Genomic DNA, 18,989 nt, shown 5'->3' with positions numbered 1-18,989 from the left:
CAGGATGTGGTCGTTGTCTGCGCTCTGTTCAATAATTAACACACAGATTTATAGTTCATTGAGTTGACATGTGCCATGAACAGTTACTTAACCTGGGAGTGAGTGGAAGTGATAAACCAGCTAGAATTCAAGAACTGTTCACATCATAATCGTTAATATCGTAGGGCCTTTTTTGAGCTTGATTTTAGGCTTGATTTTGATAATCACAAACTTCTACACTAAAACTTGAACTAAGGCTTGTCAGGAACAAATTTCTAGTGGTTTTAGAAACATTAATTGATAACGAGATTAAAGGATTTACTTTCAATGATGCTACAATCCTATGTGGGATTCCACAGGGAGTTGTTCTACTGTAGCAGAGTTAAGAGTTAAATATACTACCATAGAAGTTTTTATAGTATGTCTCTCAATCCTTATCATACTGTAAAATATTGATGAGCACAAAACAGACCAATAAAAGTAAATTATATACAGGTTATTTTAATTTTGACAACTTTGGCAAAATTATTCATTTTTTTAGATTTATTATTACAACAAAAGTGGTCTACAAATTGAATGTTTACAGTATAAAAAACAGTATCTGGCTTTGGAATCAAACAGTACATTTGATTGAATGGTATAACAATATTTACTATGTACAACAATATAAAAAACTTGAAAACAAGCTGTTAAATTCATGATAAAGAGTCTATATGGAATGGATATATTTACATCTGCACCTCATCTAGGTCCTATAATGTTTCTCACATAGAAACAATCACATAAAACATTTTTATGTTTTATATATATAAACTTTAAATTTTGTAAATACAAGCTTAGATAAACAACAGACATGATATATAAAATGTTTTGCAGGAATTCATTACGTAACTGATCATCATCAGTGTAAAAACCTGATAAAAGCAGGAGTCCTGCCCTCAGCCATCACTGTACTGTGCATAAATCAGTTCCTGTAGCCATTCAGAATGATGTGAGAGTCAAAGACAGTAGGAGTTGTTCCTGCTAGCGCCACCATGAGGCGAACTCCATCTTTTCATGCTTGCGTTTTGTTTTTCAGTTAAATTTCATCATGGATTGTTAAACTGGGATTGTATTTACATATTTTTCATCACCCAATGCAATATGGATTTACCTTTTCGCAATGATTTTACAGTCATTTAAACCATAATATCTAAAACATATATTAATTAGGCATGATAAATAAAGCGATGTATAAAATATATAGTCTTCTTTTCTTTTTGCCGTTTCGTTTTTTGATTTCCTCTTCTGTCCCGGTTAGAACTTGGTCTCTGCAGCTGGAACTGGACCCTGCAAGACAAGAGTTTCACATGTATTTTTCACATTTTGCATCTTTATGGAGATTTTATGTGACAAACACATAAAGAGAGCTGAGCACTTTTTAAAGTTTATATGTAAGAACTAACCAACAGATTATTCCTTCACTTTTACATTACGATGATGTTCTGCTTCGCCTGTAGCGCAGAGTGAGGCTTATGGTCTACATATATACCGAAGCAGAAGCTTATAAAAACGGCATGTTTTATTTCTTCGGCGTGGCGCTTTATGTGTTTTGTCCTTGACCTACATACAGCTGAATGAAATGAAACAAGTTAAATATTTCCCAAAACTCAAACAATGAGTGCACCAAGTGGCAATGACCCGACTGTACGGGACGATTACAACAGCAGGAAGCTTCAGCTGGGAAAAATTTAAAAAATCAGCTTACATTTTTATCTCTGCTCCTCAGATTTCCACTCGGATGGTGGACCGTCACTGTTGTCAGTATCTGTAGGGAAACATGAACACATTCAGGTGTTCATTTTAGCTCTAACTGAGCTAAAACAAGACGCGTTTAGTCTGATTTAATGTCAGACAACTAGAAAACGGTTGTCAGTCGTGATGTGATCTAATGAGAAGGTTTTTAACCTTATCCCGGTCTGCTTTCCTTTCTGTCGTCTCTGGATGTTTCTCCAAAATGTGCAGCATGGCGTCGTGCAGCGTTAGGAAGAACATGGAGGGCTGAACCTCCTCATCAAAGAAGCAACAGTTGTGGAGTTTCTCCAAGATATACGCTGTGGATCAGAAGAAATGAGAGTAACATCAGAACTTCCTGTTTCTGTTGATGTGAGAGTTTTAGTTTATGTCTTTTCAAAATCAGTTAGTTTTAGTCATGGTGTGATGCTTTAAACTCAACTTCCAATATTCGTACTGGGCTGTCAACTTAAATGCAAATGAAAGCCGATACTGGAAGTCTATAATTTTTGCTCGTTCTTCTTGGTAAAACAACCCGACTCAGTCAGATTGGATGGAGAGAATCTGTAGAAATCTATTTTCAGATTCTCATTCAGATTTACATCTGGACTTTGACTGGGTGATTCTAACACATCTAAACCATTCTGATTTGGCTCTGGCAGTTTGTTAGGGTCAGTGTTCTGCTGAAAGGTGAACTTTGACCTGGTATCAAGTCTTTTGCTGTCTCTTTTCTTGTGTTTCTTCGATTGATGAACCAGAGAAAATGGACATTGTAAAGATGAAGCTGCTAACGGTGTTGGAACTTGTCAGAACCAGAGTTTCACACTTACGATCACAAGCTACGATGTAGACCTCAACTTCAACACGGACCAGTTCTTTCAGCAACTGCAAAGGAAACGGAGAAGATGAAGGTGGTAGGGGAAAAGGTGGGCGCGCTAAGAAGATATTCAGATCACTGGAAACAGAATCCCTCACGGTTTTGAGTCCCTTCAGTCCAGATATGTCCAGAAAGGAGACAGCAGCAAAGTCCAGCACCAGGCTGTGGATGTCCACCCTGGGAACCACCATGTTGGCAGGAAGCTCGGCGTTCCAGTCGATGCGGATGGGAAGGTCCTTGAAGTCGATGGGCTTGTCCAGCTCCTCGTTGTCGCTGTCTTCTAATGGGTCCACCAGGGAGCTGTTTGTTGTGTTCAGGAACCCTTTCTGCAGCAGGAAAACATAGATTTATTTTTAATCAAGGAGATTTAAAACACTGAGAAAAACGGTAGAAAGATTCCTTCTTACTGGGATCTTTACTGGTAGCTTTGGTGCCAAATGCAAACCCACAATGTTTTTAAATCATTTTTGTCATAGTGGAATGATAACAAGACAGTTTAAATGACACCAGGATGTTTTCTACATACAGTGGACCTCCATCTATTCACAGTTCAGTATTCATGGATTTTTTTGTGGAACGTAATTCCCTGCCAATCCGAAGACTTTTTGTAGCATATCTAGAAAACATGCTATTTGGCGTATTGACTGGTATTTACATGCAAATGAAGGATGGAACGATGGAAATGTCTTTGTGATGTTATTCTGAATGTTCTCATGTTGCAGATTACTGACTGCATTTTCAATAATTGTTAGTCTGTGTGCCTGATTTTTTTTACAGTGCAAACTACAAACCAAAGTAAAACAAAGTATCATTCAAAGTGATATTAAATGTCCACGTCAGACACACTCATAGTGTCCTCATTTTTCACAAATGTACAATGTGAATAATATGAATAGTTTGAAATGTAACCAAAGAGACTGTTAATGACCATTCAGTGCTGGATTCATCAATGTTATTACAGAAACATTGTTTTAGTTTATGTCAATATGGGGAATGATGTCTGTTTGACTTCTGCATATTCTCTACTGCCACAATGATTACTCATAAGTTATGCTATGCTATATATAGTTTTAATTTGTTTTTACTGTATTTCTTATTTTTATGTATGAAATTGGATGAATGTTTGTGTCTTGTGTTGTTTATTTTATGCAACTATGGATGGAAATGAACATTTAGCTAAATCTGGCATATTTACCACAACTAATATGCACTGTTCCATTTAAATAAACAGTGATTCTTGAGAATAGGGACAAAATTGGTTTTAATTTTCCCATATATATATTTTTTATTTCTCAACCTTATGTATGCAAATATGACAAATAATGTTTTGGAAATGTAAAGATGCTAAGGTACAGGCTCCCAGTTGCAACATTTTGTAAAAAAAATAAAATTTTTAATCAACCTGACCCAGAACGTTGTCATCACCATCTGACAAAAATAACTAAAAAATAATTTTTAATGTCCCTATTAGTGATATTTTTACTCATTTTACAGACAAATGCTGCTCAAGAAACAAAATAAATATTATTTAAAACAAAAAACAACAAAAGTCCATCTGACGGAGTTGACACTTCATGACGGAGTTGACACAGAACTGAAGGTGGTGACAAACTACTGAGTAAAATGAAAAACTTGGTACATGTGAAGTAATGCAATTTATGTAAAATACATTAAAATGAATTAATTGCACATTTAAGTGAGATTTGACAACAATTTCACTGAAAGAGTCACAAAAACTCTTATGGAGTTGACATCTGACGGAGTTGACGAAATGCCTCAATTTATATGATGTTATTCTGAAGGAGGCCATATTGTAGCTCATCAGGTCCAAGAAATCTTTACAGTAAACTAAAATTAAGCTTTTATTTCACAAAATTTCATCAAAGTTTTGTAAATTGTCAGTTATGGTGTTGACACATCATGGTTGTGACAAACAACTTAGGAATAAAAAGAAGAAAAAACTAAAGAATAACATAAGCTAACCAGAGCTAACTAGTCCTCTTAGCAAAGAAAGAAGGGTAGTGGTCATGGGGTCCTCAGAAGTTCTGGTGCTCCCCAATAATGCCTGATTTTTTACATTCTTTTAATTTCTGATGGTGTTGATAAAAACTAGGGACAAATTTCAATGGAGTTGGAAAATATATAAAAATTATTTTTAATTCAATTTATTGATACTTTTATAATTATTTATATGACTACTTCTACTTAATTGTTATAATATATAATTTTAGTATTTCTTTAATTGTTTTAAACTATTATAATATATTGAGTTCTGCTCCTGGACAAGGGATTTTACAGGCATCATCCACCGACTACAATGTTTAAAATAAAAAAATCTTCAGCAAATACCTGGAAAATATACATTTTTGTGCTCACATGACCCAGGTTAGTTTAGTCAGATATTTGACAAAATTATATTTTGTGTATATTTTATTCAAATTTTGTGCTTTATCCATATGAAGCTGGTAAGACCTGGCAGGCCCAAACGAAGCAGTGCAGCACCAACACTGTTTATAGTGGGGATGGTGTGCTGCTGACCTCAACTCGGGACGTTGTGGGCTGGTGGGCGGAATACTTCGAAGACCTCCTCAATCCCACCAACATGCCTTCTGTTGAGGAAGCTGAGCCTGGGGACTCTGGTTTGGGCTGTCCAATCTCTGGGGACGAGGTCGTCGAGGTGGTCAAAAAGCTCCTCGGTGGCAGGGCTCCGGGGGTGGATGAGATCCGCCCGGAGTTCCTTAAGGCTCTGGATGTTGCAGGGTTGCGTTGGCTCACGCGACTCTGTAATATTGCATGGACATCGGGGGCAGTTTCCCTGGATTGGCAGACTGGGGTGGTGGTCCCCCTGTTTAAAAAGGGGGACCGGAGGGTGTGCTCCAATTACAGGGGGGTCACACTCTTAAGCCTCCCTGGTAAGGTCTATTCAGGGGTCCTGGAGAGGAGGGTCCGTCGGAAAGTCGAACCTCAGATTCAGGAAGAGCAGTGTGGTTTTCGTCCTGGTCGTGGAACACTGGACCAGCTCTACACCCTCAGCGGGGTCCTGGTGGGTGCATGGGAGTTCGCCCAACCAGTCTACATGTGTTTTGTGGACTTGGAGAAGGCGTTCGACCGTGTCCCTCGGGAGGCCTTGTGGGAGTACTCCGGGAGTATGGGGTACCGGGCCCTTTGATACGGGCTGTCAGGTCCCTGTATGACCAGTGTCAGAGTCTGGTCCGCATTGCCGGCAGTAAGTCGGGCTCGTTTCCGGTGAGAGTTGGACTCCATCAAGGCTGCCCTTTTTCACCAATTCTGTTCATTACTTTTATGGACAGAATTTCTAGGCGCAGCCGAGGTGTTGAGGGGATCCGTTTTGGTGGCCTTAAGATCACATCTCTGCTTTTTGCGGATGATGTGGTCCTGTTGGCTTCATCGGAACGTGATCTGCAACTCTCACTGGAGCGGTTCGCGGCCGAGTGTGAAGCGGCCGGGATGAGGCTCAGTGCCTCCAAATCCGAGGCCATGGTCTTGAGCCGGAAAAGGGTAGAGTGCCTTCTCCGGGTCAGGGGGGTCGTCCTGCCTCAAGTGGAGGAGTTTAAGTATCTGGGGATCTTGTTCACGAATGAGGGAAGAAGGGAGCGGGAGGTCGACAGGCGGATTGGGGCAGCGTCTGCCGTGAAGCGGGCGCTGTACCGGTCCGTCGTGGTGAAGAGAGGGCTGAGTCAAAAAGCGAAGCTCTCGATTTACCGGTCGATCTACGTTCCCACCTTCATCTATGGTCATGAGCTTTGGGTCATGACCGAAAGAACGAGATCACGGATGCAAGAGGCTGAAATGGGTTTCCTCCACAGGGTGGCTGGGCTCTCCCTTAGAGATAGGGTGAGAAGCTCGGTCATCCGGGAGGGACTCAGAGTAGAGCCGCTGCTCCTCCACGTCGAGAGGAGCCAGTTGAGGCTCGGGCATCTGGTCAGGATGCCTCCTGGACGCCTCCCTGGTGAGGTGTTCCGGGCACGTCCCACCGGGAGGAGGCCTCGGGGAAGACCCAGGACACGCTGGAGGGACTATGTCTCTCGGCTGGCCTGGGAACGCCTTGGGATTCCTCCGGAGGAGCTGGAAGAAGTGGCTGGGGACAGGGAAGTCTGGGCCTCCCTTCTGAAGCTGCTGCCCCCGCGACCCGACCCCGGATAAGCGGAAGAAAATGGATGGATGGATCCATATGACCTGTTTTGTCTCTATTCTCAAGAATCACTGTATAAGTTTTAACATGAACATGCTTGAACAAGTTGTCATAATATGTCAAACATATTCTATACATTTCAATTGGACTTTTTTGTAAAACTGTCCTAAACTGGTACAATACCCCAAGTTCTACAATGCCGTCTTTTCCTTTCTGCATCGCAATGACATGGTCTGTTAACAAATTACAGTGTTTTTTTTTCTTTATGCTATTTGTACAAACTATTTCAAGATGCACTTCCTATTTTGCATATGACGATGAGAATTTGATAAATGCACCAAAGCGACAGGCTGGGTGTGTTTCACTGTTGTGCAAAATTCACAGAGTTATATCAAAGCAAGGTGATATCAGTGCAGATGCTGAGTTGCTCAACCTTTTATTTTTTTATTATTTATCTGAGTGAAAGTCTCGTGCTGTTGTCGCTGAACAAAAAATACTCACCGACGTCCACTGCAGGTCACCTTTCTTCAGAAGTTTCCGGATCCTACTCAGAGCTTTGTTCCTTTTTTTCAACACTCTCAGAGGATTGAAGCCAAGCTGAAAACACAAAGATCAAATTTATAAGATTTAAGAGAAGCATGTATGCCTTGGTGAAACTTACAGCTTCCACTAGCTTGTTCCTAAAGAAGTCCATGTTGGCGAAGAAGATTGGGGACGGGATTCTGAAGATCTTCACCCCCTCTGGTTCATTTACCTGTGGAACATCAGGACCACCAAGCATAAGTTATTGTAAATTGTGGTAGAGTATACAGACACCCAATGACCAGAAGACGGGCAGCGTTGTGCAATAGCTTCCATGCCCTTTGAAATTTAATGCATTTTGTCACGTCAAAACCACAAAGCAATGTAGCTCACATGGATTTTAACTAACAGACACAAAGTTGTGTTTAATTCTTATGTAGAAAGAAAATGATACAAATAATGTCTTTTTGGTTGTAAAATGTCAAAATATAACAAAGCTAACGTCAAAATATCATGCTACTTATAGCTTGCTGCATGATAGATATAAAGAAGGCTAAATGTGGCTAACTTACAGAGATGTAGTCCTTCCTGTCTTTGTAAATTTCTGTCCCCTCAATGTTGGCTAGCACACTGCAGCGAGGGCTGAAAAAAAAGAAACGCAATAAAAGTTTAACATTGGTACTTTCTAAATCTGTTAGCTAGCAACTGTGTATTGAGAGTGCTAGGATAACTGCTTCACTTGCTATGTTACATACTCAAAACCTTATTTGTTCTTGCTTAAACCAGTTTTGACTTGATTGGGAAACACTGGGCTCAAATTTGCCAAAATTGCCATCTCACTGTTAGCATGCTTTGTGTTAGCATGCTAACATAAAAGAAACTTGGAAATCCACGGATACCTGGGATTAACAGCTGGTAGGCTTACTTAGTGGAATTATATTAGAGCATTGTAATATTTATTTGTCAGTTGTAATTTAGATTTTTTGTTACATCAGGAAGTAGACCCTGGCAAGATACTAACAACTGAACCCGGAGGACGACGCAGATCAACTCCACACCAAGACCAACAGCCAATCCAAGATCCAGCCCCAGCAGTATGGCCGCTACGCAGGTGACCACCCACACCACCTATACATGCCAAGAAGAAGTACTTGTTTTGTTAACTGATCTTTATTAACTCAGTTGGGAAGACTGAACATTTTTCCTAAAATAACTCAATTGTTTGATATCTTACACAATCTGGCCTGTCTCTCCTCCACAAGTAAGGAATTTCATTGAACTGCATCAGCATGCCCTTCAGGTTGATGATGACCACGGCACCCAGCACAGACTGTCAAAACGCCGGGACAAGAGTTCCTTTCAGAGACTTGATTCTTTTCAGTGTCTCAGTTTTAGCAAACTGTAGTTCTCTTACCTTTGGTAAAGGCTCGAGAAGATATCCAATAGCCAAAGTGACAATCATCACTATAACAGCTGATAGTAAACCAGCGATCTGAAAAAATACAGAAAAACCATCAGAATGGGAAATCCACATAATTAAAACAATCAGAAGCATATTTGTAAGGATTTGTAAATGATTTCAAGTGTCTTCAGTGACATAAATATTTCTTTAAAGGAGAAAATATCATATTCTTGCAACAGAAAAACAAAAAGCCTTGAAAGAATGCAAAGGATATTAATCCCAGCAGGTGTTTGATTTTCATCGTGGATATGGCAATTCTAAAACATGTAACCATGACTACCATATGTTTACATTGAGTCCATATCAACACTGTCTTGAAGCCTGTCACCATTTTTAATTGAAGTATGTCAAATTGATTCCTCTGGATAATGAAACAATTGGATTATTTTATCTAATGGAAACAACAATCATAAACTAATAGATTAGGTCACAATACTCATGATGTCATGGCAACAACAGTCAGACAGCAGGGAGATCACGAGATAGTCATAAATGTTGAAATGAATTCTTTTACTGACAATTAGCTAGAAAAGAAATATTTTTCCTCTATTAGTTGTGTAGCGTTGTCTTTATGTGACTTTGAAGGGCTAAATAATACCTTATTGTGAGAGACGTAAATGTAGATTAATGTGAAGAGTGTCCTTGGAATAGTATTTATACAACTAGATTACTAGATTGCAGTTAAAGACCTAAGAATAAAACATTCACTGATTATGTGGAAAAAATGAGACTTTCACAATCAATCTATGATCTCACAGAGTTCTGTTTTGGAGATGCAAGAGGGTTGTATAGTTGTACTTCCACTCTATCAGGTTGTGTAAAATAAACCCCTTTATCAACTACAATAAATATTAATCAGTACAACCTCTCATTTTACCTGAGTTTTTCCTCCTGTACTTTCTTGCACCGCACTCCTGGAAAGCGCTGTACTTGCTGCGAAGGCCTTGAAGGATGCTCCAAAGATATTGCTAACTCCAAAGGCGATCAGCTCCTGCAGCCAGGACCGAGAGAAATCATGCCTTGGTACAGAGGAACACATCACAAGTATACTGGACCGTTTATCTAGTCAGTGTTGCAGCATACCTGGTTTCCATCTATTGTGTAATCATGTTTTATAGAATAGACTTTTGCCACAGAGAAGGCCACAGCAAAACCCACTATAGCCATTGGGAAAGCATCCATCGCCGTGTGCTGGAAGACCTGAAGGTTTGGGGCGACTGGAGGCTCGTATCTAAAGCAGCACACAACCCGTCAGACAAATGTAATCCATATGCCATTAGTATTAAAACTAAAACAATTGCCTACATAATATTCTACTCACCCTAGGGGAATTTTTCCAACAACGTCAATGCCATATCTGTTCCGGAAGTCAAACGCATAAGAAACTCCACAAGTAATAACAGTCTAGGGAGAACACAGGGAACATGGGGGTCAAAACTAGACAATACCCATAATTAGTGTTATTAGATTTATAGTAATAAAGTTAATAATCCTTTATTTGTTCCCCCACTGAGGGACAAATAAAGGTGTTTAATTATGTGCTTCTGTTTTAGTTTTGTATGTCCAATTGTAATACCTCATCAGAAACCTTGTGACCTTATGTCACTTTAAAAGGTATTTACAGTTATAAAATGAATCCTAACCTAAACCTGTGCTATCAGTGCGTCTGTCAGATAAGAAAACAGTTATAACTATGGAAGATGTTTCACAACGCTTGCTCACCATGATAACCTCTATCGGGATGGGAACAGGCAGTTTAGATTTGTATCTGTCATTTAGCTCTTTCACAAGAAACACCGTCACCATGATCACGAGGGAGATCACAATGTCACACACGTTGCTGGTTGTGATCTTTTTGAAGATGATCTCCAGAGTCTGAAAAACACAGCAGGAGTTTAAGGGATAAACCGCCTCGTCGCTACCTTTCCAACATTAAGGTGAGAAAAGGACAGAACAATTTGGAATTACATATATAAGGGAGAGGGGTCCACTGATGCCAGGAACCTGGAGACCCAACACAAACTTCAACTGAGACACAAGGATATGGATGGCAGCAGCTGTGGTGAAGCCGGAGACCAGGGTGTCAGACAGGTACATGACCACAAAGCCCACCTGTAGGATTCCCATTGCCAGCTGGAAAACAAAAAAAATCCATTTGAATTTGCTTAGAACATTAAAGATGTTAGAAATATTCTGAATGTCTCATTTTCCACATTTCACCACACAACTTTAATTTTAAGGCATGTCTCTGTCTGTACATAACAAACTGAATTATATACACAAATTCATTCTGTTAAAAAATGAAATGAGTTCATGTTTACTTGCTCACACAGTTAATGAAGTGTTCATAGTGCATGGAACCTTAAAGGGGCAGTACTGTGTATTTTCCTGACACATGGTGCCATTTTATGAAATTTTTCCTCTGTCTCTTTAAAATATCCTGCTCTTTTCTGAAGCTCCACCTTCAGGATGTCGCCACAACATGGCTCCTCTATCAACCCTATAGCAAGGTTTTTATCAGTGTTGAACTGAGTAGTAGCTCTTAAAATGAGCTCAATAGTTGTGCAGTTCTATTAAGTGTTGGCTAATTGCTGCTGGCTAGTCTGAAGGAGCTGAGTGGGGGAATTCTGAGAGGTATGCTTTGTACCCAATTTCTATAAGAAAATACTCTAACTGGCCACTTGTTGGTACTATGTAAGACATGTTATCATGTGGTTTATGTCCAACAAACAACATGAAAAAGAGAAACCAAACCAAGGCTCTTTGGACCAGGAAAACATTTTTAAATATGTTATAGTCCAATTTTGAAGAACCCAAGAAAATTGTAGCCCGGGTTTGACATATTTTGGACTGGTTCTACAGCTCATCTGCTTCAAGGTTCGACTTGAATGTGTGAAGCACTTTCTACTGCCCTGTTGCTGAAATGTGCCATACACATAAATTTAACTTGATCTGTTAAGTCCATTACAGATTTGGCCACTGTCACCTTATTCTCCTTAACCATGGACATCAACATGGCATTTTTACAGCTTATTCAATATTTTCCAGTTTCCCTGCCAGCATACCTAGATGGGCCCCATGTGGGGAAAAGGAGGGCAGACCAGATGGGTCCCATATGGGTTTGCTCATGTAGGGCCACAGCCTACATGGGCCCACATGGGTTTGTCCATTTAGGGCCCATGTAGGTTGTGGCCCTACATGGGCAAACCCATGTGGGGCCATCGTGGAACCCGCGGACAAACCCATATGGGACCCATATATCAGCCCTCCTTTCCCCCACATGGGGCCCTCCTAGGCATGCTGGCAGGATTCAGACTATTGTCTGTAAAACTAAGAGATGACTCTGCCTACAAACACCAGCAGATCTGCAGCACCGGAACATCACTGCCAACACAAGTGACCTTTGGCAGAGACTCGAGGTCAACTGGTTAATTACACAAGTACCTTTCTCAGTGTATTGCTACCATCCCAACTGCACAGCTTAGCCATGCTAATCCATTCAAGGCAATAGAGGGTTTCATGGATAGTTACCATGGGCGTGTGAGATACAGCTGAGGTCATATGAACATTTAACTTTCATTTGCCACTGTGGCTGCCCATCATCAGCTCTTATCAAGATCAGCTCAGTAGCTTCTTTCAGCAGAGACAAGTCCTCTTGCCAAGTCTGAATGGCATCTCGTTTCTGGTGCAATAAACGTGTTGGGAAATAAAACAGCAACCTTGGTTTGGATGTATTTATTGAGTAAAACGTGGCTGTAGAACATTGTGTCTTTTCTGTCTGTTATTTTCCATTGTCAGTAGATACTGACGTAATGAGCTGGAAGGTTAAAAAGCTTTCCGACCTGCATGATTCCAATGAGGAAGGTCACAGAGGAGGCCACCAACACTCTCTGCTCGTCTACCGTCAGACCTGAAAACCCTGTGATGTTGGCAGCTGGCCCTTCGTCTGGGATGAGCCTAGTCACCACCGAGCCAATCATCAGGCACAAGACTGGAAAAGGACCTGCAGAACAGAAAGGTAGTGGAGTGTATAGTTTAATTGCTTGAGTGTTTGCCTTGAGATGACATATAAAGACTTATTTGTACCTGGCCCAAGCAGGCGGCCTGTTCATCAGGTCCTGCTAGATTCTAACCTTTTTGTTTCTCTCTTTATGCTTCTGAAGTTAGGTTTTTTGTTGTAGCTGCTTTAGGCTGTACCCAGAATGGAACTGATAGGTTTGTGGATGACCTGGATTTCTTTTTTTATTCCTGTCAAAATTTTCCCAAAGATCAACAGCTCCAGCACCATTGTTCAACTTTGCCAACTTGCATCAGGAAGAAGGCAAAGACTCATCATCCTGAAGGACTGGAACTTTGGGTGTTTTAACTTTCACATATTTTAATCATCTCTGGTGCGCTTGGCTTTGGAACAGCGCTGGAATCCACTTCAATCAAACCGAATTCTAAAAACAAGGTTCTAGGTGGACCAGAGTCCACATTTTTGGGCTACTAAAGAGCTCGATTGTGCGTTCAAAACCTCCCCAAATGAACCAGACTTTCTGGGTAAACCAAACTAGAGTTGGATTAAAGCAGGCTAAACAGAGCTGGTGTGAATGAAACCATGATAAGAGCAGCAATAAAACAAGACAAAATTCAAAATTATATTTTTTGAGTACAACATCCCATTTCAAGGAAATGTTCCACTGATCAGAAGGTAGAGGACCAGCTGATGCAGAACATCAGAGTCTGAAACCTTTTCAAAATCTCAGGCTGTGGGAGATAAATCTGAGATCATCTGGTCTTCATCAGATGACCTCTAGAGACATCTGATGAAGACCACTGCATTTTATTTTGTCCCATCTGATGACAGATGTCTGTCATCAGATGGGACAAAATAAAATGGGATATTTTATTTTGTCCCATGTCAACTAATTTGTTTTTGGGTGGAGTCTTTAGTCCTTTAGATATTATTAGAATACTATGGCATTCTAGAAATGGTTAATTATTTTCACAACTCATCAAAAATACTTAACTAATAGGAGAAATAAATGGTTTCTTTGAGAGTACAAAGTAGAGAATTCAGTTTTTCACAGATTGTTTGCTGAATGTCAGCCTTACCTACTGCGATGTGTCTAGAGGTGCCCAAGAAAAAGTAGGTGATGATTGGAAAGAAGGCAGCAAAGAGTCCATACCAGGGAGGCAGAGAGGCCAGCAAGCAGTAGGCAAGACCTGCAACACAACAACGACAAACATTAACAACAGAGTAACGGTACGTTGATAATGTCTTTTAGTCAAAGCAGGTTACGTTTATTTTAAAGGCTCATTAGAAACAACAGCTGGTGACCAGGAAGAGTAGTAGAAACGTTAGTTACACATTACAATCAATAGGAAAGGTAATAAAACACTTACGTACTAATATGTAATGTAATAAAATACAGAGAGGAAAATATGGGGTTTCTTGGAAATGAAATTATAAGGTTGATCTAAAATCTAACTGGAAGTGATTTACGAAAGGAAATAAGTTTATGTATCCTGGATCCGATGAGGCCATGATGACAAGGACCTGTCTAATACCACACAAGTAATTTCATGATTTTTGAATGTCATTGAAAAACTTTTTTTTCTTTGATAGAAACCTAAATTTAAAGGAATATGTGTTGTTTTTTTTTAACCATTTTTGTTCATCTCAGTTGAATATTACATAAGTTTTAAGATGGGATTTCATGAATGGCTCCAGACGACCCAGTTTCAATGTAGGAGCTTTTTGAGTACCATTAAAAATTATTATTTATTTTTTGTCCTTACTAATACTGAGAAAGATCATAGCTACCCTATATTGAATTTTCCATAACACTAATTATATATAAATAATATATAAATATTAGTGTGATCTGTGTAGCTGTAATGCTTCCTTGACATATAGCTATACAACAGCATGCAGAGAGAAACGTATGGACCCGTGAGCAGAGCCTTGAGGTACTCCCCCAGAGAGGAGGTCAGAAGTGTAAACACTCAGTGAGGTGTATGGTGAAACCTTTATTCTATCTCTATTCTATCAGAAACTTTACTGCCAACGCAACGTTCCAAAAAGGAGACCAATTATGATAATCAACAATAAAGCCAACCCAATCTGTAGGTCATCAAAGGATTATTAAAAACCTTTGGACTTTTATATCTTGCTTCACAGCATCTAACACATCCAAATCACATCTGAATAGTTACTGTTATACATATTAATACCCACTGCTTCTTTTATAATCCTATTATTACTAAAAACAGTTTTGGAATGTTATTTATTCTCAAATTTAACAAGTTATTCCTGAACTCGGCTGGCATCAGTCATAAATTTGGGCTAAATATTAGGTGGGAATAAACCAATGATGATACCTTTGTTTGAAAAGAGACTAACAGTTGTGTGTATTACAACAGCATAACATCAGGATCATCAACATTCCTTAGATTAAGACAACCAGCCATTGTCCAGTCACAGATGTGACGTACATGGATAAGCAGCGTGGCTGAACATTTACCAATCCACTTCTGGGTATGATTGAACATTCAGAGGAAAATTAATTACCAAAGGAAGCATTTTCACTGATGCAAGTTTTACGTTAACGAGTAGCAAGATCCCATCAGCCATCAGTCTGGACCGTTTCACCTGCTGCTATCCAATCAGGAGGAAGTCTTCTACTGTTGCGTTTGTTTGGGACTCGGTGAACACGCCACTGAGTCTTACCTTGCAAGACAGCCACCAGTCCTGTGCTGACACCAGACACGATGTCACTGAGCAGCCACTCTTTGATTCTGTAGATTTTCATCCAGCCGATGATCGGCAACAGAGAGAGAGCTGCGTTCTTGGCCCGTTTGGCGTCACATCTGAGGCCGGGTGAAACAGAAACACAGGCAAGACAGTCACTGCCTGGATGGGTTTAATCAATGTATAGCTAAAACACACTACAGTATTTCCCAGCCATAATTAAGTCATTTTATTTGCATTTTTGAGAAATGCTGGTAAAAACGTCTGTAGCTGTGTTGTGGGCAGGGTGTTTGCTGAGTTAGGGGAGATACAATCACTTCACAAACAAAATTCTGTCAGTTGCCCATAACCAATTTTCTGTGTTTTTAACGATGTCCAGTCAATGGGAAAATAAGTGACTACCAGGAAATAAAATATTGTCCAATCACTTTTTTTTTTATTCCACAATTTTTGTAAGGTAACTAGAATATTGAAAACATTTTTTTTGGAAAAAAAAAAGCTTTTATTTTTGAAATATGATGTGTCCACTGCAGTGGACATCGGAACCCCATACATTTGAAATTGAACCTTGATGGCAACCAGTTTGTCCCAAAGAAAATATCCAAACATAAACATAAGAATGTACTGATGAATGTTATTTTTATGAATGAGAAAAAGGAAGGTACAAAAGTCCCACCCCTTCATATGTGGTATCATTGAAAAGCCCTAAATGTCCTCTCTAGATACCAAAAGGAATTCATTCAGTAGATTGCAGGGGGGTGGGAGATATTCAAGTTTAGAAATGTCCTCTACAGAGGACAAAAATGAACTACTGGTAGTCAGAAGACTTATTTTGTATAAGTCTTGTATAAAAACTTATGCAAGTATGAATACTTGTATAAAGACTTTATAATTCTATATGTAGGGTAATTCATCCCTACATCAATTGTCTTTACATACTTAGATTACTATTAACCAAGTGAATAACGGTGCCTGTCTTTCTTCACACACGCTTGGAGTTCTAGATGTCAGTCAATTAGACCACAGAATTGTGTTTCTCTTGGTGTGATAAGGAACTTTTTGGTTAAAAGTCTGGTCAATGTGAGGAATGGTTGACCTTCTGCATGGAAAAGAAAGACAGAAAATATCCCATTATGGGATATTTTGGACAAAATTGCACTTTGATTGGTTTTAGATTAAATCTGTTACATTACACAATATGGCAAAAATAAAGATGTGATAACTTTCTTGTCTATACAAGATCAACATTTCAATAGCTGGAAGTTTTCAGAATCTCACATAAATTTATTTAACAATTACGAATGGATATGATGTGGAACAGATTTGTTGTGTCCTAAATCCAAATAATGACAAATGATTTATTATTTAACTAGCGTAAAAGAAAGTTTTTAAAAAATCAAGTAAATCTTGACCTGCATTAGGGAAAAAACATGAAATATAATGGGGCTTTTTTTAAACTGCCAAAACATCTTTAGATTTAAATCTATTCCGAACAATTTTGATCTTTTCTAATTTGTTTTGGACAAAATTGCACTTTTGTCCAAAATGACTGTCAGTGGAAAATTACTCCTGCGAGACAATAAACTGGGACAGGTTTGCTTATCTTCTGATCTATGACTTTGCGATTAAATATTTACTTTTACTACATTTCCAATATAGAACAGAAATACGCTTTATTGTCCCACAGTTGGGAAATTGATGTCAGACAGTGAACCCTGACTGAATATAGTGTGTGATGTTTAGAATGTGGAGTGCTGCCTGGGAGCCTGGCTGGATGGTTGAAGTAAGAAACTCAACTGTAACTGCTTTCTAAAAGCCAAACAAGGTTTAAAGGCTCCACATACGAGCAGATGTTCAGGGGGTTTAGGACTTAAACATTGTAAACCCTGACCTGAACAAAGACCTCTGTTTAAAATGTAAAAGTCGAGCTGATGTTCAACAAAATGACAGTAAAACTTGCTCACTTTGTCTCCTTCAGCAACCAATTTTTCCACAGTTCATTTAAGTCCAGCCCAACCGAATGGTCAAGCTTTCAAGTTAGAGTCTAGAGGTAGCGTGAGTCAGAAATGATGAAAATCCAATGTTAAAGTTGCAAACCAGATTTAAGTAAAACTGTATTTACTTTGTATAGATTATCAAATTGTTTTTCAATTATCTTTGGTTACTTTTCCTGAAAAAGTTTATTTTATCAATATAAAATATGTCTTATGAAAATTAAGCATCCAAGTCTTTGATGACATCACACCAGGGACCTGATTGGAGCTCTTTGAAATTCTCACACTTGTTTTTCTTCTTGTTCTTTGCTGCACGCTTTTGATTAAATTAATCCTTCTTGTGACAGAACCTGTGTTTTGTCCAGGTTATTTACTAATGGTAGCTAATTGGCTCTATTTTATTTTTTGCCTTTTGTGATGTCATCAACTCAAATGATCACAACGCTGGATTAGCCATTTACTAAATTTGAGTTTTAAAAACGTGACAGTTTGTGAACTCCTGAAGTGGAAATTCATACATCAGTATCCAGCTGTGCCTTTGTTGACTGTCTACATTTGATAGTAAAAAAAAAAAAAAAAAAAAAAGTTTCTTTAAGACCGAAGCTGTGTGTATTCCGTACCTGAAGTACTGCTTGACGTGGTCCAGGGCTGTCTTGTGAAGCCTGTAGACCTTCTTATGCTCCTCGTTGAATGAATCCTCAGAGTACAGCGGCCTGGCCACCACATACTGCCTGGCTCCTGCTCGCATCATGTTGCCTTTGCTGTTTGGAGGACCGCTGCTGCCCGCTATGTGACTCTAAGGCCTAACAATCACATTAGGTCAAGAGGAGAAAACATGTGTTACCTTTGAACGTCACTTTTCAAAGATTAATAACAGTGAGCAGCAGAAGGTCCAGATCCTCAGATTCAGACAGAACATGAAAACCAGGCGAAGTGATTTGACAGCCTCTGTTTTATCTCCCAATCAGAGAGGAGCGCCTGGAATTGTAACCAATGCTCACTTTTTGCAGCAACTTTGTATTTAGTCTGAGTCAGCTTCTTTTTTTGGGGGGGGGCAGAACCATATAGTTCTAGTTACAAATGGGTCATTTTAGTTTCTGTCATGTTAGTTTCTGTGTCATTTTAGTTGATTAAATTTAGACTATAGAAGATCAAATTAACAGACTACAATGAGAAATCTTCCCTAGAATAACGGGACTTTACCTCGTATCATCGTCACTTTTACTGTTATAAAAAAGATCTTATTTACTATAAATCTTTTTGTTCTTTCAATATCACTAAAATCAGATTAATTAGATTTAAATTCCTGCTGAAATTTTCATCTTGTTTTTAAATTATTATTTTTGTCAGTCATGCTGCAAGACATTTTCTTTAGCTTTTAATCCAGTGTAGGTCCCAAAATATGATTTAAAAAAAATTTTTGCTAACAAAATTCACTCTCATTTTAGCAATAAAACTTCTTAGGCTAGAACAAATTTTGAATTTCATGTGTA

The 18,989-nt window shown here is 39.1% G+C and overlaps 1 protein-coding gene across 2 annotated transcripts; it reads right to left on the bottom strand.

Moving 5' to 3' along the window:
* Window positions 1-506: 506 nt before the first annotated feature.
* Window positions 507-18,441, bottom strand: LOC103459767 (chloride anion exchanger-like). 2 transcript variants are annotated; one of them, XR_014086099.1, is made up of 21 exons: window positions 18,117-18,441; window positions 15,482-15,621; window positions 13,864-13,974; window positions 12,609-12,769; window positions 10,735-10,899; window positions 10,489-10,641; window positions 10,088-10,170; window positions 9,850-9,997; window positions 9,644-9,757; window positions 8,719-8,796; window positions 8,539-8,634; window positions 8,326-8,432; window positions 7,877-7,946; window positions 7,444-7,536; window positions 7,284-7,379; window positions 2,728-2,955; window positions 2,583-2,637; window positions 1,927-2,072; window positions 1,727-1,786; window positions 1,425-1,591; window positions 507-1,308 (listed from the first exon to the last, which is right to left on the bottom strand). XR_014086099.1 is itself a non-coding variant. In XM_081604116.1 (20 exons), exons 1-20 carry the CDS (start codon window positions 18,245-18,247, stop codon window positions 1,276-1,278), a joined length of 2,268 nt encoding a protein of 755 aa, XP_081460242.1. In that variant the 5' UTR covers window positions 18,248-18,441; the 3' UTR covers window positions 507-1,275. The 2 variants fall into 2 exon arrangements, 1 of the variants encoding a protein (XP_081460242.1); XM_081604116.1 differs by lacking the exon at window positions 1,425-1,591.
* Window positions 18,442-18,989: the final 548 nt, after the last annotated feature.

This window comes from Poecilia reticulata, chromosome 23 (genome assembly GCF_904066995.2).
Source record: "Poecilia reticulata chromosome 23, P_reticulata-male-v2, whole genome shotgun sequence".
Lineage (NCBI taxonomy): Eukaryota > Metazoa > Chordata > Actinopteri > Cyprinodontiformes > Poeciliidae > Poecilia > Poecilia reticulata.
Note: the sequence above shows the minus strand (reverse complement) of the source record. Positions and strands in the feature narration are given on the sequence as shown.